General features: G+C 46.5%; 1 protein-coding gene and 1 long non-coding RNA gene across 5 annotated transcripts in view; one reads left to right on the top strand and one right to left on the bottom strand.

Moving 5' to 3' along the window:
• Window positions 1-612: 612 nt before the first annotated feature.
• Nmo (serine/threonine-protein kinase nemo) overlaps window positions 613-20,937 on the top strand; it is a 115,423-nt gene continuing 95,098 nt past the window's right edge. For 2 of the 3 annotated variants that reach the window (XM_076377297.1, XM_076377298.1), the window contains exon 1: window positions 613-1,266. In XM_076377297.1, the coding sequence (XP_076233412.1) occupies window positions 989-1,266 (278 nt within the window). In that variant the 5' untranslated portion in view covers window positions 613-988. Of the gene's footprint in view, window positions 1,267-20,760; window positions 20,804-20,937 lie in introns of those variants that run through there. The other variant, XM_076377299.1, reaches the window with a different exon arrangement.
• Window positions 18,401-20,937, bottom strand: part of LOC143178567 (uncharacterized) — a 120,020-nt gene continuing 117,483 nt past the window's right edge. The window contains exon 3 of one of the 2 annotated variants that reach the window (XR_013001806.1): window positions 18,401-18,696. This is a non-coding gene — a long non-coding RNA (uncharacterized LOC143178567). The remainder of the gene's footprint in view (window positions 18,697-20,937) is intronic. The other variant, XR_013001807.1, reaches the window with a different exon arrangement.

Raw genomic sequence — 20,937 nt, 5'->3', positions numbered from 1 at the left:
CTCGACCGAGCCTTTCAGTCTTCTCTCTCCTTCTCTCTTTCGACCGTTCCTTTCTCTCTATTTCGCGCTACCGTGTTTCTTACGGACAAGCACCGCCCCCTTTCCACCTCCGTCCCTCCGAACGCAACGTTATGAGGCCAGCTGAGCGTAACTGACGGCGAAGAGGGAGAAACGGCTAGCGTGCGTGTGTCAAACATAACCTAAGAGCGCGCCGTGTCGCTCCTCGTCCGCTGCAGCATATACGCGGCGAGGAAACGTGCCCCCGGTGCTCCCAGCAGCGTCTGTGCCCCTGACATTCCCTCGTCGTGGACTTTTATTTCGCCAGCCAGTTACCGACGCTCGAGGAACCGCGTTCGATTCCGCGTCGTAACCAAACAGCGACGTCCGACGCGCAGAACCTGCCAGGGGGCATACGTCGCGAGGACATCGACAGTCTCGCTTCCCCGAAGGTTACGTCCCGTGCGTGTTATCGTTTTCGATAAAGGACGCGAGCACAGTCCCTCGCTGCCGTTGTTCGAGCGTGGATCCCCCCGCGTCCCGCGTCCCGCGAGCCTCGCGCCCTTCCCGCCGCGTAGCGAAAGCGCGCGTGATTCGAACCGCGAAACTCGCGAAACTCGCGAAACTCGTTCGTGCCGCGTCATGGGGCACCGAGCTGCGTCTCGAGCGCTCGACTCGTGAGGGGAAGCGAGGAACAGAGGCACGATCATCGATACACGGTGCTCCGTCGTCGAACGTTCTCGTCGATCGCGCGGTAAGGGGAGGATAAAGAAGAGAGAGGGGACGAGTAGTGTGTCAGTGTGACGTGCGACATCAATCGAGAGGAGTGTTTCCGGAGAAAGGTGAAAAAAAGAGTGAGCGGGAAGCTTGGAAAGGGGGAAGGAGGTTTTCGAAGAGGGTCAGGCGGAGGGCGGCGTCGGCGGTGGCGGTGGCGGTGCACCAGGAAAGGATTGAGCAGGAGGGTGGCCCCTAGGGAGAGAGGAGAGCTTTGATGGCAGTAGTTGGGCCCAGCCGGCACTCGCGGGTGTCCATGAGCGTGTCTATGTCGCTGATGCAGGGGGGTGGGGCGGGGGCGACAGGCGGCGGCGGGACAACTGGGGCCCACCCGGGGCAAGCGGTGCTCACCGCGGCGGCCGCGGCAGCGGCTGCGGCCCAGCCACCCCCCACCTACTACCACACTGCCGCCCCCGCGCCTCCGCCACCGCCCCCGGCACAGGATCCCGTTCAGCCCGACAGACCCATCGGATATGGTGCCTTCGGCGTCGTCTGGTGAGTCATTTTTGCATTTTATTCCTTTCTTTTTCTATTCGATTTCAATTAGGTTCGGGTTCTGTATGTTTTCGAGTTGTGGAAATCTTCACTCGCAGTATTTGTATATTTTGCCGCTAGATGGCCACTGTTTATCGATAACGCGATGATTAGAGGATCGTAGGATTTGTATTTCCGTAGGCAGGTGATGATACCTGGTGTTTCGCTTCGTTTTTTTAATCGAGATATGAGGCATTGAGAGCAGCTGGTAAAATGTAGGGTTTCTTTGCAATAAATTAATACTACTAATTCAATTTCAGAAAAGATATGGCTTACTCCACTTTTGCACTCAATGCATCGTACGATGCACTCTTACAAACGATCATTTCTTTTTATTAAAGTATAACGAGAGTAGTACAGGTCCAAAATGTTGATCAGTAAGCGTCACAGAGGTACTTGTATTAATGTTTACTCAATATCCAGCTCGATTATCAGTATTCACACATGATAGATAGTCATGAAACGTTTTATCTTCTCATCGTGGTGCTTCAGCGAAGAACGTTGCATTCTCGAACTTCAGGCACAGAATTCCTGGGAATCGACTCGATTTTGAAACGTTTCCATTCCGGGAACTAAACGATCGACTAATTAGCGTCACTTTCCAAGCTCGCGGAACGCGAGAGTCGGTTCGGATTCGCTAGAGAGCAAATGCACTTTCCTTCTTAGCGTGCGCATAAATCGTTGCCTTTTTCTCCAGGCCTGAGTAATTTGTGAGTTCGATAAGCGCCGGTATAAATCTTTCCTTTTTTCCCCAGCCCTCGGCTCCCTTTTTGCGCGAGTGCATCCACGTCGCGCACGCGGCGCGCTTTCTTGCAGCATGCAATAGGGTGACGTTTCGTTGCGTGAAGTTGCTCCCCTGATTTATCCACCTTTAAGTAGCACACGGTGCTCTATTCAGTTTTATTTCCGTATAGGAGTTACTCGAACTCGGCCAGCGTTCCTAAGCTTCTTCGTTGCCATCTCCATCGCAGCTATCCATAATCCCAGCTTTCTATGCTGGACAAATTACCTTCGAATTCGATTTCGCCGAAGTTGCCGGCGCCACCCTGGAATTACAGACGCCCGTTCTGCCTCATTCATTCCCGACCGGTTTTCGATACTCGAAAAATTGCGCTCGTGTCCGCTGCTAAGATCCAACCTTCGCATTTTTATTTCCTCACGATCTTGACGTCGCTGGGTACTCGGATATCGTGATAAATCGAGAATCTTCATAAGGAGCCTTCAATACAAGCATTGAAATATGAAGCTTCGTGGAAGTACAACAGCCTCGAGTTGATCCACGGTCATTGAATACGTATCGTTCGCTCGTTTCGCTCGGACCCTTACATGATCGTACCGCTGGGTAAACACAGGCCCGAGGTTAATTCTTTAGCAAATACTCGCGATGAGCTTTTGTTTACGCGTGAACTGTGCTCCTCGTTGGCAAGGATATCAGCCGCTGTTATGATGTTCGAACGATTCTGTAGTGTTTAGTGGGTGAAACAGAAACACTTTTTTTCAAATCAAGCCTAGCGTTAGTCATTTATTTCGTTTGAGTACTTGTTTTTCGAAAACATACGAAGCTGCATTATTTTATCGATCCACCTAAACAGAGTGGGCAATCGAGGGGAAATTAGGAGTTTCCCCGTGTCGCCCTATAAATCACTTCGTAAACTAAATAAAGTTAACTTGAAATAATAAAGTGTAACAAGCGAGATTACACGCGCGAGCCCATATATCGTCTCTAGAAGTGTGTCATTTACATCCAGGGACTTAAAGCGACAAGGTCTGCTAGATCGTGGCATGTTCCACCTGATGTTCAGAAGACCCTTCTTCTAATATACATATTTTCTACTATTCAAGTATACCTTCCACGTGGTCTTTGTCGATCCTGAAAAGGAACACGAGGGAGGATTAGCAGGGACGAAAATTCTTCCCTCCCTTTTGTGTTCAAAAATCTGGCTCGTCGATTGGGGCTAACTTGGGGAAATTTCTCTGGTAGAATATGGGCCATCGAAAAAAGGCTCGATGGTAATTTAAGGACGAGGCAATAACTTCAACGTGACCGGTATAATTACCGTTAGTTGGGCTGTGAAGGATATGGGACAGTTTTCGTGTGGTGCATTCGACTCATCGACCCTTGGACATTTACTGCGATTATGGGACCATAATGTACCGCGTTTTTACGACTGGCCGTGTTTACCGTTGCACGCTTCGCAGAGGCAGGGGCTAGTTCGAAGCGATTTTCTGAAGCATTTCCCATTGCCAGTAATTCTGGAGGACGGCGCGAGAGCTCGAAGCCACCAGAATAGCTTCTCTGTGGAAGCTTATATAGGATGGAACCAGTTGGAAATTTTCCTGCTCGCCATTTTCGGGATACACAGGGTGATACCGAAATAGATGCTCTTACTTTGCTGCCGTATTCCACTTACCGAGGTCTAGAAACTCTTCTCTAAACACTTTTTGCTTATTATGGGAGTACTTGACAGTACTTAACAAAATCGCTGAAAATTATTCCGTTCTGACTTCTCAGAGTTTCAATATTTCTGCCATTTATCGAATTATCTTATGTATCATAAAACATTCAAAGTTCTTAGTAGGACAGCTGTTCTAGAATCTCAGCGAAACGTAAACAGAGTTTGCTTATGTCTCGTAAAGGAAGAGTTTTTGGACTTATGTTTACACGACCTTTTTCGTATAAGGACTGCCTATTTCGGCGTCTCGCTAACATAAATTACGTTCGTACAGCGAGCAGGTTTTTCTAAAAGTTCGTATTTCAAACGAGTGATATCTTCGTCTGAAATTTCGACGTAGAAAAGCGCGGGAAAGCTGTACGCGCGTCAGCGGTTTTTAGAGGGTGAGATATACTGGGGTCGTGGATGTGGTGGGGGTCACCATGACGACCGCAGCATTCCGAGATAAGGAGGAATCGTGACCAGATTGCGTATACGAGCTTTCATGTTTAAATGAAGGATGCGTACTGGTCCTGCGGTGGTGCGCGTTGCATAATATATTCGGTTCTAAATGAGGCGCGTACGTCAGACGTATCGTGGATCGACTCGGTTCAGGTGGAAGTTGAAAGAAAATGCATCAGCATACTCAGCGGTGTGCCTGTGGATTTGAAATTAATTCGTCCTGTGATTTCTATTTTGTTCCCTATTGTTGTTAGTTCTGAAAAGGGCACTTTGTTCGTGTTTCTTTCGATGGTCACGGTCCTAGAGGTGTTGCCGATGACAATAGACCCAGAACCGGAAACGAGTGTCATCTAAAGGGCGTTTCGGCGACAAATAGACGGTATTTATTTGAAAGGAGCGTATTAATGAGTGGAGAAGGGAGCATGAAGCGCGAGAAACCACCCACGAGCTCGGGCCAACGCGGGGAAAAATGTGAAAGCTATATTTTCACCTATTGTTACGCGACCGCCTTTTGGCCTCCGTGTACACACGTCCACGAAGGCGAGTGTCATTCGAATTTTATATGCGTTCACTGGAACGTTTATGTGGCGTTTGAAAACCGCGTGAACTTTTTAGGGTGAAGGATTTTCGGGTGCGAAATATTTGAAAAGGAAAGAGTATATTGTTGAAATGGTACGGAAAAGCGAGTAGAGGAGTGGCTTGAGTATATTTTATGCTTGAAAATTGTGATATTGTCGTATAATGGGTTACTTATTTCAATTGAATTATGATCGCAGTATTCAAATATTCAAATTTTGTTTTCTTAGTAAGGTTTTTTACCGTATCATTGACAATAAGAATACTCACAATAGAACATCGATAGTAACTCACAGCAATGTAATAGCAGTCTACCAAAAACAATAAAATTAGCCTCCAAAGGGACACTTGATGTCCCCGTTAAAACCAAGGTCCTGACTCACAAGGTAAGAGGTTAAAGAAGGCTCATTTCGAATTCACCTGCCTCGAGAATTTCCCCCCAATCGTAGAGGGTAAAATGAATACTTACCAAGGTCACAGTAATTAAGTTTCTCGGTGGGGGTGTGTGCAGGTAGGCCAAAAGGAGGCAAACTTGAGACTGGCAATTAAGCTTCGTCTTCTGCGGGGTTTGATCGATATGAAAAGCGATTATTATCGAGCAACATCGTCCACCTTTGGCAATCTGTTCTAAAAATGAGAGAAGAGAGGCTTGCGGGTGATACGCCCCCGAACAAAGAGCTCGCCGCTTGCTCGTCCACTTTTACATCCCGCATTCACGCGACACACGTGCACGCATGGATCCGCACGCGGGCGTGCGCGTGCATAAGCTCTTGGAGCAGCTTCGTGCGCGTTTCGCTCGCGTGGGGAAAGGCATCTGCGTCGCGCCATGCCGCTGACATAAAGGGAATAACTTATGCCCGAGGAACGAGCCCTGAGGGCTGCACCCATCGCTGCCAACCCTCGAGGCCTCCCTCGTCGCCTCCCTCGTCGCCTCCCTCGTCGCTGAATCCTTAATAGAAGTGAAATCTTCGCGGGAACGTCGCTTACAGTCCCTTACTCATTGCTACGCATTTGGAGAACAAAAAAGTGTATCAGAAAAAAAATTCTTTCTTGGGATTTCTTCATTAACACTCTTGCTCTTGATTGGATTCATTGAGAATTGTTATTATTGACCTCGACTGGGTTATTGATAAGAAAAAAGTGGATATCGTTAATCAGTGTTAGATTTCGATTGGATCTGGTCGAAGGAAAATTTTTGTCCAATGTGATAAGTGAAAGGAGGAGGGTTTCTTAGAGATTTTTCTGGAGTTCCATCGCGATGATTGCGAGTCGAAGGTTACTGTATCGACTCGCCAGCATATCGATAGCTGTCCTCGACGACAGTGGAACTATCTAGCGTGCCAAAACGGGTCGTTTCGCAGCCGATGACGCACGCATATTTCTTTGCACGTGCAGTCGCTGCGTCGTTTCCGCGTGTTACGATGAATCGTGCCACGTGTGCTCGCCCCGCAATTTATCGCGCGTTCGAGCGGCCGAAATAAATTGCCATCGCGAGGCTGGCGCGCACCGACTTCGAACAGGTTGCTCGCCTCGTCGTTGTCGCGAGGGTTATTTACGTCCACTGCTATCTCTTATCGCGTGAAATTCGAATTTCATTAAATTAACGTAGATTCCACGGTCCCCGAAGTAAAAAAGAAAACGAGCTTAATATTTTGATAACAATTATTAGGTACTAAAGTTTCATTCGAATTGTTGTAATTAAAATTGGATCAGTGAGTGCATCTTGGCAAACAGTTGACGAAGCTATTAACGTTTTCGAGTGCACTTAGCGGACGAAGGAGTCCCGCGAGACAAGATCCAGGCGATCGTGTTCCATTTGATGAGAGCAGCGATAGAGATCCGACGACCATCAGCCGTGTAACTAACATTCTAACACGCGTTTAATCGGTTTAACGACGGTCAGCTCGGAAGGGAAGAGTGAACGATAGCATCGACGACGCGATGGGACATGTTGATTCAACGAACCACGGAGCATACAGTTTCCGAGGAAAATAAAATTAGCGACAGTAAACGAGAATCGAGTGTCTCCGAAGCGGCTCTCGGCGAATATGCGTCGCGTTTAAATCGCCCAGCACAGCGAAACGATTCTTTATCGGCGTTTTATCACCGCCAGAGTCTCTCCTTTCGTCTGGCTGCGATTACGACGAATCAATGGGCCAGTCAATAACGGGTCACGGAGCGTACGTGTATCGGAGCCGTGTATAAACACACATAAATCGGGACCGTAAAACGCGGCGGGGAGGCGCGAAAAGCGAGCGAGTTAATGACTAACCCGATGCGGATGCCAGTAAACCAGACTTTTAAAACGGCTGAGTGTGCAGCTGAGAAAGAACGGCAGTTTATCCTAACGATCCAACATCAACGAATATAACGCGGCTGTCACTCCCCAGCTCCGTCTTTTCGACAGTTTTTACCCCTCGTCCACCTTGTCTGCGTTTATGAAAGGAACATTTACAGAATGACCTTCCCTTGATTTCTCTGTTGAGCGGCTGCATATGAAATTGCTGATCGCATCGTCTCGGTGATTCTTTATTTTTTGGCGCCAAGCCTTTACTGCAGGGAAGAGTATTACATTTTGAACGATACTCCTTTTTCCAATCTTTAGACTTTTCTTCAAATTATTTGGCCTACTGTCTTCTTCGAAAGTTACCACCCTCTGGGAATCTACCTTCTTGAAGGGAACAAAGAAAAATTGCATTCGTTTATGTAGATGTTTCTACTTGTGTCCTGCAACTCTAGAATACAGGATAGAAAGATGTAAATCAGACAGTCCTGAAATGCATCTGAGGCTACTATTTAGCTGGTTCCCAGGGGGCAGTATTATCCACATTAGGAGTCTAAGATAGGAATGAATTTCTGCTATATGCAGTTTACAGAAAGAGGTCTCGAGCGTCCTCAGAATATCCTCTCCTCCAGCGATGCGGTTCCACAATCACTTGGAGGCCATGATTTCCGCTTGAATCGCGCAATTTGAAATCGATCCTCCTCGGGACCGAATTCCCCTCGGCGGTAATGCCTTGACATTTTTTCCCTCGCGTTTCCTTTTCCATCCTCGTCGCGGCGCAGCGTCTCACACGCGCCCGCTTGCGCTTATAATACGTAGGTATATGCACGCGCGGGCCGAGTGCAAGGTCCTAGCATTGACTCCGAACACGCCATTGGAGCAAATTGCACAAGCGGCTCTCGTTCACCGACTCCGCTTCTGGCTGGCGGCCGCTGAACGCGACCGATCCGTTCTCGTTTCGATGCGTGCCCACGCGTCGATTAATCGCCCCTCGCGACGTCGCCCCTCGAAATCTCTCGCGCCTCTGATCGAAGCCCGACAACGCGGAACTTATTACAGTTTCACGGTTGCGCCTGCCATCCTCCGATTCGACGTCCTTCGCGCGGGATTCCTGCACACGCTGCCCTGTTCCGCCTCGAGGAGGCTGTCCCTGTTTGGCCTGACGACTGATTTATGAGAGTGCTCCCCCGCGGGGGACCTCGCGATTTATTCGTATCGGAATATCATCTGTGTCCGTGGCGGCGAGCGATCGAAGCAGGACGCAGCGGGTTCGAGTTTTTCGGAGGGAGAATATTTTTTTCCATGACTAAAGGTGAATAGAGAGCTTGCGCTTTGGAGGTGCATCGGATGATTCGTTTACAGTGAAGAGCGTGAGGAGTGTTTTTTTTCTGTGTTTCATCCAAAGTGAGCGAAGTTGAGACCGTGTCTACTTTTGATGAAATGCAGGGATGATTCATTTATGGAGGAGTCGTTACAAGTCTAGCAGTAAGAGAGAGAGTGAAAAGCATGGACCAGTCATTTGGAGTTTATTCGAAAACTAGTGAAATGAGTTTGATTGCTATTGAACTGGTGTACGTGCTCTATCTTTCGGCCTCAATTCTGCACGTTTACTGTGGATGAATCATTCACGATACACGCCAACAAGAGTATCACTCCCATCGCTAGAACAAGTGTTTACAGGCTTGTTACAGTTAGATAAGCAAATATTTGTCGCTGGACAGGATTAATTATCATACGTGCCGTGTTTTCCACCGTCGATGAACTTTGACAAGGGGCTAGCAGTTATCTGGTTGCGATGTTGGTTAAATAGTGGCGCAGTTCTTTTGATATTTGCTCGATAGTTTATGCCCTGACACGAATAGGAGAGTTAGTAGTTATGAATATGCACGCGTCCTGTCTTAAAGGAATCGTTTTCAAGCTCGAGGTAGAAACGAAGCAATTAGAGATCCGCAGGTTAATTAATAAAGCAGACGCACGAGAGCTGGCGAACTTGAAGAGACACTTTCTACCGATCATTCGATCTGGATGCAGTTAAAGTCAATAAATGGACGAATGAATCACGCTTCCCATCGCGAGCCGCGTCAGGAGTGTAAATGTTTCTTCCACTTTCGACGTACGAAGTGGATGGCTTGCGAGGGAATCGGGGATCGTGGCGTTCTGTGACCTTTGCCCCTTGTCTCGAGTGAAAATCCTCGGATCTCGTTACTGCAATTTCCCAGGTTCTATTCTTTTCGCCGAAGTCGATGCAGTTAGCTGTTCGAGGAACAGCCTAAGCAACAGTAATTCTTTTCAAGTCTGAAATTATATGGTTGCACGATGCGTTTCATTGCAATAGCAGTAGTAAATTCATCGCTAACTGCACGTTGCAACTTTTCGTGTTGCTCTGCCAGCAAGTGTTTGATTTAATTTTGACGCTCGACTGGCGTCAGGGATCGCTCGAAGTAGAATAATAGCAGTTGAAAGAGACGCGTTGCCTGCACGCAACCGATCCAGTCTGGCTTGAACGACAGACGCATCGCGTTATTCGGACGTCCACGAGAACGCGAGGACTTCGTCGACCGGCTGTCTCTCGCGCATAAATAAACCAGCTGTGCAGGGACGAAGACACGCGCCTACGCGCCTGGGATTCGAGCGGGACAGACCAGCAGCTGACTTTTTTCGACAGACTCCGCGGTTCTTTTGGCCCTGTGCGGTCTTTGGGCCCTCCTTCGAACAGACCCTCGACTCAGGAACGAAATTGCATCGAGTTTATTTGTGCTTTCTTTTCTGGAGTATTATTATGGTATTGGACGTATCAAATTCAATTTGAGATTTCAAGTTTACAAATTTTTCAATATTTAAACTTTCAAATATTCAAATGTTTAAATATTCAAATATTCAAATTTTAATATGAAAAAGTTTGAATACTCTGCTCAAGAAATTATGACACAGAAAAATTTTTGGCAAACATCGGCCAACTTTGACTGACCATTTCTCCGCGAAAAATCATCGTAAGATTATGATCTTTTTTTTAAATTACAGCTTGAAGTCTTAACTCTAAGATACTATGTCTTAATTTTAAGTTTAATCGACCTCTACTACTGTAGCGCCTTAAATCTGAAGACATGTTTATCGTATTCAATACTGTTAACTTTGACGGGATGCACAGACTTGGAAAAATTTTTTCTTGAGATCTCGTTTACAGAAGCATAAAATATGATCCTTCCCCTTTAATTTAAAAAAAGAATCAAGTCGCTACGATTTTTTTTCGTTAAGTTACAGGATTTCAAAGTAAACCCTGTATTTTCGCCATGTGTTGGCACTAGCCGATGTGCTGTAAAAATGCAAGGGTTACTTTGAAGTGCTGTAACTTTGCGAAAAAAAATCGCAGCGACTTGATTCTTTTTTTAAATTAGCGGGGAAGGTCCTAGCTTTATGATACTATGAATGATATCCCTGAAAAAAATTGTAGTGAGTCTCTGCATTTTGTCAAACTTTGCATTTTGCCGTATTGAAAATTGTCAACTTTGACCGGATGCACAGACTTGCCAAAATTTTTTTCAAAGATACGGTTTGCAGTGGCATAAAGCTCAAACCTTCCCCTTTAATTTAAGAAAAGAATCAAGTCGCTGCGATTTTTTTTCGCAAAGTTACAGCACTTTAAAGTAGACCTTGCATTTTTACTGCAGAACAGATAGTACTGGTATATCACGAAAATGCAATGGTTACTTTAAAGTCCTGTAACTTTGTAAGAAAAAATCGTAGCGACTTGATCTTTTTTTTTAAATTAAAGAGGAAGGATCCAACTTTCTGCTCCTGTAAATGGCATCTGCGAAAAAAATTTTTCCACGTCTGCGCATCCCGTCAAATTTAGCAATTTTCAATACGGCAGATTGCAAAGTTTGACTAAATGCAGGGCTTCGCTAAAATTTTTTTCAAGAATATCGTTTATACTGGAATAAAGTTGAAACCTTCCTCTTTGATTTAAAAAAAAGACGAAGTCGCTGCGATTTTTTTTCGTAAAGTTACAGGACTTCAAAGTAACCCTTGCATTTTTACACCAGAACGGACAGTGCTGAGATATGGCAAAAATGCAATGGTTACTTCGAAGTGCTGTAACTTTGCGAAAAAAAATCGTATCGACTTGATCTTTTTTTTAAATTGAAGTGGAAGAATGGAACTTTATGCTACTGTAAACGATATTTACGAAAAAAATTTTAACATATCCCTACATTTGGTTAAACTTTGCACATTGCTGTATTGAAAATTGTCAACTTTGGCGTTATGCACGGACTTCCTAGAATTTTTTTCAGGATTGCCGCTTGCAGGAGTATAAAATACGAACCTTACCTTTTAATTTAAAAAAAGAATCAAGTCGCTGCGATTTTTTTTCGCAAAGTTACAGGACTTTGAAATAACCCTTGCATTTTTACAGCACATCGGCTAGTGCCGACACATGACGAAAATACAGGGTTTACTTTGAAATCCTGTAACTTTGTCAAAAAAAATCGTAGCGACTTGGTTCTTTTTTTAAATTAAAGGGGAAGGATCATATTTTATGCTTCTGTAAACGAGATCTCAGAAAAAAATTTTTCCAAGTCTGTGCATTTCGTCAAAGTTAACAATGTTCAATACGATAAACATACCTTCAGATTTATAGCGCTACAATAGTAGAGATGCACTAAACTTAAAATTAAGACGTAGTATCTTAGAGTCAAGACTTCAAGTTGTAATTTAAAAAAAAGATCATGATCCTACGATGATTTTTCGCGGAGATATGGTCAGTCAAAGTTGGCCGATTTTTGCCCAAAATTTTTCTATGCCATAATTTTTTTGAACAGAGTATATTCAATCTTCTGAATATTAAATTCTTGTAACACTCCTCAATACCAATACGATACAACACAAATACTCTCTCTTATTTTCTAAATTCCCATTTCCGAGAATAAGAAATCTGCTACCAGTTTCGTCATTCGACCCTCTCCACTGAGAGCAGTAATTTCACATGGCCCGCCGCAATATTCCCAAAACCGCACGGTCCAAGAAAGTCGGTAAAGGAACGATTCCAACTTCGGCGATTTCAAAGCAGCATATCCTCTCAGACTCACAATCGCGAGGTCGGTCGTCGAAACAGTCTGGCTGAATTTCGGGCAGAGTCGAAGCAGGCAAAAGCCGCAGGCCAAGAGCCAGCTGCCAGGCAGGTGATGGTGCAGCTGCCTGCGAGAGAGCACGTCCTCTCTCGGTAGCCATCTCTCATCGCCGGATCCCCTCTCGCTGCTGGACCAGTCGACCAGGGATCGATGATCGGTTCCTCCTCTCAAAAAGGCACGGACGAAAATCGACTCGAAGTCCCACGACCGAGTCCAGATAATTTTCGGTTCTCAGGGACTGTGCGATCGAGAACAGGCGCGATCGAAACCGAGCAGACTCGCGATCGAACGAACAGAAGCATAGTTTGCGGTTGGCGGTCGCTTTTCTGCCGCGAAAGGAAGCATTCTGAGGTGTTTGGCGAGGCTAAGAGGATGTTGGGATTGAGGTGATGTTAGAGAGGTTTGGAGGAGGGAGCCATGATGATAGACACGTTTTGGAGCTACAGTAAATAATGAAATTTGTATTGAATTTGGAGAACAGTGTACATCTGCACTATTGAGGCATTCTCAATGATTAATTCGTTGTCCTAGTCTCTGTATCTCCTCGGAAAAAGTGGCCCGCAGAAATAGCTTTTAATTTACGAGAAAATTGCCAGATAGACAGGTGATTTTGCAGCTGCTCGTGCCTGGGCACGCGACCGTACCTTATCTCGATGAGACATCGTCTGCTAAGAAATGTTGCCTCCTTTGGTCAGCATCAAACATTTCTTTCCCCTTTTTTATTTCCTTCGATTCGATTTTGAATGTACCTCTAAGTCGAGGAGGCTGCGAGAGGTGGAAGGAAATGCAACGGGGCGACTTTTGCATACAGAATCTGGAAACTTGTCACGCTCTAGATACGTGCGCGCCTTCATCCTACTAAACTGGATACTTCAACTGGACGAAAGCAATATTGTGGGTCGCTCTTTGGTTGAAACTGGAAAGTAGCTTGAATGACCATTTGCATTCGAGTCGATGGTCGCTATGGGTGTCAATTGTCCACCATTTTATTACATAAAATTGTGGAAAATTGCAAGATCCTAGTCCTAGTAAAACTAGAAACTGGCGGCACTAGATTTAATGTGTTCACAGTTCTTATGACCCACTTCTGGGTCAAGCCGTCTTGAGTAGTATTTCCTTACGCTGTTTCCATTAGATTTTACCGAGCTTTTGGTTAAAAAATATGTAGATGTTGTCGTTCAGAAAACACCTTCCAAACAGTCTCGTATTTTTGCCTCAACTAAGGGATATAATATTTCCCTAACGAAGTGCCTCAAAATTCTACTTTGCCATGAAATATGTATAGAATTTTAAACATCTCGATATTAAGCTGTGCGCCGAAGCCCCTTATTAGACGTAACAAAACAGACACCAAAGAGAAAATCGATATTATTACGGGGGAAAAGTGTGGAGCGCTAGAAACGTTGATCTCCCACGCAGTCCTTCCTTCAATGAACAAAAATTCCCTCAAGTTCCGCGATGAAAATCTTCCCGACTTGAAGAAGCGGGAAACACAATATTCTCTTGTTTCCAACTTCGCCGAGAAAAAGATTTCAGTAATGAAACAGCGGGGATCCTACGTAATACTCAGAATTTTAAACGCCCACGCGAGTAGAACTTCTTTTCTTCACCCTCGAACTACTCTAATTATCCTCGGTTTTAATTTCCAAATCTCATAAAATTTCGACGCAACTAGAGATCCCACTGAAATCTCCAAATGAAAAATGAGCGTCTCAGGGGATTTAGGAATTCAGTGACGCTAAAATTGATATGATCGAAAGTGGTAAAAATTTGATACTTTTTTCGCGGCGAGGCAGCCATTTCGGAACACTATGCGGCGCGGCACCGCCGCTGCCTGGAAATTATATTTTATCGTCACCCCGGGCTCAGAGTTAAACCACCTACATGACAGGAAGCTGGCGGAGCATGTGTTGCGGGTATTTCCGGTGCAACGACGTCGTCTCCCCTTGGTGCGCCCGCCGCCACCCCTCGTGACTTTTGACTCGGCCGTGCAGCCCGTCCGCAGCTGCAGCTGCTCTGAAGAAAAATGTTGCCAGGCTGCTGCCCCGCCGTTTTCTCTTCGCCTCCTATCACCGCTCGTCTGCTAAATAGTAATTGGTAAGCGGGGCGGCGGGACGCGTCTCGACGCTGACTGATTACCCTTTGCAGTCGCGCGATTGCGTTTAACAGAAATCGGAATGAGAGATAAGGATAGTGAGGAGTAGTATCGCCTCGTCTACTGCTGGCTGAAAAGGTTCCTGTTATTTTAGCTTGATGCCTGTCTAGGAGACTTCTTAAAAATGAAAATTTCATTTTCTGTAGAGATTTCTTTTGGATCCACCGTTGAAAAGCCACGGTTCGTTAATGTAATATCGGAGAGAGCTTGGCGAGTTCTCTCCGCCGCGATAGAAACTGTAAAGCTACCCTCATTTACTTTCATCCTTTAAAAAATGCAAATCGCGTGGCGAGCAGAGGTAATCGAGTATTCCTGCGGCCTTCGTGAATATATGAAGCAACTGTTTGGAATGTGGAAAAGGGGGAGCTTTGGGGAGTAGAGGAGCTCGGTTTCTTGATCTGTAGTTCCTCAGATTTGTCTCTTCTCTTTTCGATGATTACTGGGATAAACGAGAGAGCTGTAATGGAAAAAAAGGATTCTTTACGGTTGTCTTTTTTCTCCTCTGGTGGAACACAGTCAAATCGTTGGTTTAATAAAGGCGCTCATATGGACACGCGACAGTTTTTCAGTTTTCCAGCGGGCTGTGTACACAGGGGGTGGCGCGTGCGAGGGGAATTTGTCGAAATTGTATTTCCGTGTAAAACGGCATGGTTTCGTTGGACTGGACCTGTGTGCTGGTGTGCTGGGCGAAAAAGTGCACAGGGTAATATTTATCTTTTACATCGATAACCACGACACGCGATACCTAATTCAAATGATCCTCCAAATATTTGCCATTTATGTTATCACGATTTTTCTCTTCTTTTTTTATTTTTTAATACCTGTCGATTTTGTTTCTCTTGTGACGCAGATTAATTTCATTTACGACACGAAAAATTTAATTCGAAATATTTAAAGGGTCGACGTTCTGCTGTTTCTTTACGTACGTACTAACCAGGAGACTTTCAAGTGTTAAGTTTATTTTTTGAAAAGTCTGCCAATTTGTAGATTGTGCCAAGCTGAATACTGCAGCATCCCCTGTCCAGGGCATACGGCCAATTGTTCGTGGGATCTTAATTACAGTTGTTCTGGGTGACTCATATTTTTAAAAATTCAAATATTTGAATATTTGGAGCCTTGGTTTGAAATTTAGCATTTTAACTCGTATGATAATTGTCAACATTCTGAAACCTACGAGGTCTCGATAAAGAATTCCTCGAACCGCAGTCAGGACGAGGCCAGTTCGAGGAAAATTGAAATCGGGCAAAGCAGCGCGTTGCAGCTTCACGTTTCGAGGCTAAAGACATTGCAGGCTAGTCGAAGGTTAAACGCGGCGTGTAGGCGATTATCGAATGCTGCGTTCGGAAACGGCAGGCACAGACGGAAATATCGTGGCAGTGGAGGGCTCGCTTTTAGCTCGGGACAAAGAGGGACGATGAATTCGGAGGTTTGGCCGAAGGGGGCTGAAATCGGCTTTAGAGACGGCGTGTAGTGTTTGCACGGGGTTACCGACTGCATCCCTCCGCACACAGCTCCGCCACCCCCGCCACCCCCGCCTGGCTCGACGCACACCGAAAGGTGAGGGTCGTGAGAACGCCGCGACGTGGCTGTCGCAACGAATAAATTTCCTCGTCGCTCGATATCATCCCCCGATCGAAAGTCGCGCAACTGAAAAATGTCGCGTCCCCAGGCAACCAGTTTCTCCCTCGCCAGCAGAGGACACAGGCTTCCCGAGATCAGCTGTCTCGATTTCCTCAGAAAGCCAGCATTGTTTCACCTGGATCACGTCGTACATTGCCTGGTAATTGGACCATTACTTTCCACGTCCGAGGAACCCGCTATCACGATGCCCTTGACGCGATTTTTCGAAGGGACCGTCTATTTTAAGCCGCGACTGGCCGGGGCGTTCCCGTCGCCGAAATTTGCATCTTTTCTGCGGCCGCTTCTTAAATCACCTCTTATCCCGCGGATCTATCCGGCCGCAAGAGCCTTGGCCTGCTCGTTGTTCCGAGAAAATCGAGTCGCGCCGAGTGAAAATACGCTCGATTCACTTTTACCTCGCCCCTCCTCGCTGTTCTTCCATTATCGTTCTTTCCGCGATATCGAACCTGTCTCTCGCGATCCGAGCGCAGGAATGAAAATCTCATCGAGGAAAGTGGAGGAACCGCGTCCACCGTCTCTAGGAATCGAGCTTCTCTTTAAGGAAGAAACACGATAACCGAGCAGTCGGAATTAGATCGCTCTTAGCTATACGAGCTCATTCGAGCATCGTGGAAATTAAACGAAACGCATTCCCCGAGGAGTTTCCAGCATTTTAAATCTCTACCTACGCTCCGAAGAAATCCCCCTGTCGAAGGGTCAAAGTTCAGGCCCTGAGCAGTCTAGTTTCCACCGTCCTCTCCACGATCACGGTGCAGTAAACCCTCCTATAACGCGGTAGAAATTAATCGCGTTATAGGGAGGTTGACTCTACAGAGTTGCGTTTCCAGGTTGAAATGGCCGACAGAGGAAAGAAGGCGAAACCGTTGGCAGCCTTCTAACGCCTCTAAGTGCCGCGTGTCCGACGTTCAATTGACTCTTACCTGGCGACCTACCTGCCGCGACAACCTTGACGCATTTCAATGGGCACGCCGCGGCAACCAGTTTCTGCGATAATGCTCCTCGACGGACTCCATAATCTCGCCGTAAAAGGAACAAAGCAATGGTGTCAAGTCTGTCGGCGACACGTCGCGCTAGCGACTCGCTAGCGACTCGCTAGCGACTCGCGTCTGGCAGGTGCGCATCGCGACGCTGCTGCACGAGCCAGTCGCCTCTGGTCCTGCCGTGCGCTCGTCCTCGCGTTGCGTGCGAGTGCAGGTGCGACTGCAACGACCCTGCGCGCAGATGCACCGTCGATGCAATTCTCTTTCCCTCTCCTGCACGTCGACTGGAATCGAGGCCTCTTTCGACGAGCCGCGAAAAGAACTGAGCTTCCTCGCTTGGCCTCGCTTTTGTTCCTTTTGTTCATCTGCCGCGAATTACGAGCAAATAAATTTGCCTGACACAAAGGACAGAGGGGAGGGCTTTCTTCGTGTTCTGCTGCCTCCTTGTTCGATGCAATGGAAAATATAGGGGTACTGTTGAGGCACTGAGGTTACTGTTTTCAAATATGTTCGGATATCCGAGTTTGTGAATACGATGGAGATTCTTGAATAGTGGAAGCCTTGGATATTGGAGTTCACGAATATTTAGATTTTTTAGCTTTTCAGTATTTCGAGAGATGGAGCACAGCCTGACATGATCAGATCTGGCCTTTTCGTTTGCAGTAGAACTATCGGTTAGAAGTACTTGAAATTTTTGAATTTCGTAAGGCCCTCGAGAATGAGAGATCTCGCGAGCAACTGCGCTATCACCGAGTGGCTGCGTCGGTCTAATCTTGGTGGAAGTTGGAAACGAAGGAAATTTGTGAAGCTTCGCTCGGTTTGAATATTTATTCGGTGGGATTCGAGGGCAACTTTCGAGAGGGAGCTGGGATAGTTGCGGTGCACGCGAGTGTTCAGCAATCTCCGGAGTCCGGTGCAGCTGGTTCGCGAAAGTAATTAAAATCGCATAGGACACTGGGGCTTACTTCTCGCGGCAAACAACGTAAATGGGCAGAGTCTGCCGCGATAACTCGTCGCCTCGAGAGAAATCCCGCGATTCGAGGATGCCCTCCCGACGTGAATCAAGAACTTGAGCTCGCCTCGTGGCGACGAGGAAAGATAAAAAACGACTGTCCAGTTTTGAAATAAGGACGCGTGGCCGTCGTTTCGGTATAATAGAGGAGAGTCCTTGCTCCAACTTTTTCATATTCAGCTCATCTCCAGCGGAATATTCATCTCTGTAATGCGTCTTAAAAATGTATTACTCCTACATTGCATACTCTGTCTCTTTATGGATAGTTGAGCTTTTCAGAAGTCATCTAATCACCTCTTTTTTTGTCATATTCTGTTTTTATTCATATCGCTTCGTTTACTTACTTCAAGTTTAGTTGTAAAATATATATTCAGAGTTATTAAGAATTATTAATTGGAAAGGATGAAAGAGTTGATTGAAAAATTGAAGTCGTCAGGAACCTCGTTTCCCTTATCGTACCTCGACTCGTGTTCGTAGAAGCTTTCGTTAGCTCTGAGCTGCTCGGTTGGCTGCAGCACAGCGTAATAAAGCCCCGAAGAGCTTCTAGTCTAGCACTTGCGCGATTCCGCCGGTTATTTGCGGACAGTGGGAGCACAACAGAGGAGAGGAGCGAGTCGCTGCACTGAAGACGCTATATCCACTGTTCCTGCTAGCTGTGGGCATCGGTGCACACAGGGTGCGACGAAAATCGAGCTTCGACCAGCTGCAGACTGGTTCCTGCTGGAACAAATAAGTCAAAATTACATACTTAGCGAATCGATTGCAGACTGGTTCCACTTGGAGGAAATACGTCGAGATTCAACAGAGTTGCTGAGTCGTTCTTCCTGTGTGCTTCTTCTTTCTGCAGAAACCGTCTCAGACTCCAAATATTGTTGAATCATCGAGTTTCGAGCGAACTCGAAATTGCTGGGCTACAAAATCTCCTGTGAAACCCGGATCATATTAACAAGAATATCGCAAGCTTCATCCTGTACTGGGTATTTGTTATCAGGAGCAGAGAAGAACCCTCGAACTTCATAAAATTGATTAATAGACTAAAAAATGAAGGATAAAACAAAAACCACCCTCGTTAATTTTCATCTTATCCTAGGAGACCAGAAAAATATTGTACCACCTTTAATGATAAATGTACGTTCCACCATGATGTGGATCTCGTTTCTGACCACTAATCAGAACGTGTTCTCATTAAAAAAATCGTGAAATCCAACCGGGGTTGTTTCCGTCATAAACTCTTCACTTCCTCAGCAGAGAAACCCCCCTTCAGACTCGTGGATCATCTTCTGAAATCCAAAGAAAAGGAACGAAATTCCTTGCCCAGCAGTAGAGCCTCTTTCTCCACCGTATCACCCCAAGAACGACGCTCGCCGCACCCTGTATACACGGAGCATATACGCGAGGAGAGAAAAGCGAGCTGCGTTGGGAGAGCAATACCGTGACGGCCACTGGCCTTCTTCGCCGTTCTTTATTCTTCCTCAACGACTCGCGTCTTCCCGATCTCTTTTACCCGCTCCCGTCCCTCCCTCTTAACCGGCTCTCCCTCTCCCTCTCCTTTTCTCTCTCAGTGCTCTCGTTCGACTGGCTCTTTTTCCTCGTGCCTTTGCTCTGCCTTCTGCGTTATAAACATCCGAGGGTTCTATGGGTCAGTTACTCCTTCGTGGTTGTTCATCGCGAGCTATCGCCGCGATCTCACGTCCGCGGGCTTGTATTTTATTTCCTCGGAGGGCCCCAGGGTGGCCGAGCGCCGCAACGCGTTCCAAGGAGCTTTATTAAAGAAATCGAGCGCCACTTTGTCCACCTCTTCAGTGGAAGCTTCCGTCGAACGATGGACTATCCTGGGGAATCAATTATCCCGCGGTTTGTCGAGTAATATGGTAGCTCCTCGAATTTGTATAGAGTATAGAGCCTCGCTGACAGCAGCTCTGGTAGCAGGCCAGGTCTATTGGTCTTGGGGCTCTTCTTGTCAGCGGAACACAGTGGATATTGTACACGGTTAGTAAGTTGACAGTAGAATTATCGTGTCACTCTGCAGACATTGATTACTAGACGTGGTTAATAATGAAGCTCTTGGTTAATAATGAAAATTCCTGTGGCTCGTCTATATGATTGTGTCTGGCTAGGCTGGCTTATTTCACTGCGACCGATTAGACCCCTGTTCCCTCTATCTGTCAATTAACCAGCCATGTACAGTATGTATTAAAAGTGGAGTAGATCAGATTGACTTCCGAGAGGCTCAGTTTTCATTCGGTTACGTTTTCAGCAGCGACGTGGCCGCGTGCTACGTGGAAAAGAAGGTCGACGCGATTCCGAACCGCTTTCTCTTTCCTCGCCACGCGCCCATCCTTTTCCATCGCGTTTTCTCTCTGCGCGCGCTTTTCCCCCTCCCACCCCCACGACTCCTCTGTTTTGCGTCGGCTGTAACCTCCAAACCGTGAGAAACGACGGCGAGAGTATCGCGGTATCGAACGCCTCCCTCCGCCCTCCTCTACGCCGATTTTCATCTCGCGGCTTCCACGCGTCGCGGATCGAGCACGTTTTCGCGATACGCTGCCTTTGGGAGCGGTATCGCGCTCCTCGGCTCCTCGGCTCCTCGCCACCTATTTTGCATAGTGGCTACGTGTCCTCTGCGCTGCGGCATGCTGGATCTAGCTACTCGAATTCTTGGAGGATCTTGGTGCTACGACACAGCAGCATGTTCTTTATCTGCTGCGTGGGATAATGAGAATCGCGGTGATGAGGAGTTAGAGGGTTTTTCTTCACTGCTTCGTAGCCTTTTGACCCCTCTTTGGGAGCTGCAGTCTATGGGTCTACATCAGGAGGTCTCTCGATGGTATGGCATTCGAGTTCTCTCGGAAAAATTATTTCAGATACTGGAAAATTCCGTACCATTTTTTTTTAGAATAGTTGTGAACTTCTTTCTCCTCTTAAAGAGTTCAATTTCTTAATTATTTTCGAAAGCCCATG

The sequence above is a fragment of the Calliopsis andreniformis genome, chromosome 4 (assembly GCF_051401765.1).
Source record: "Calliopsis andreniformis isolate RMS-2024a chromosome 4, iyCalAndr_principal, whole genome shotgun sequence".
Classification (NCBI taxonomy): Eukaryota; Metazoa; Arthropoda; class Insecta; order Hymenoptera; family Andrenidae; genus Calliopsis; species Calliopsis andreniformis.
The sequence above is the reverse complement of the archived record's forward strand: the minus strand, read 5'-3'. Positions and strand labels throughout refer to the sequence as shown.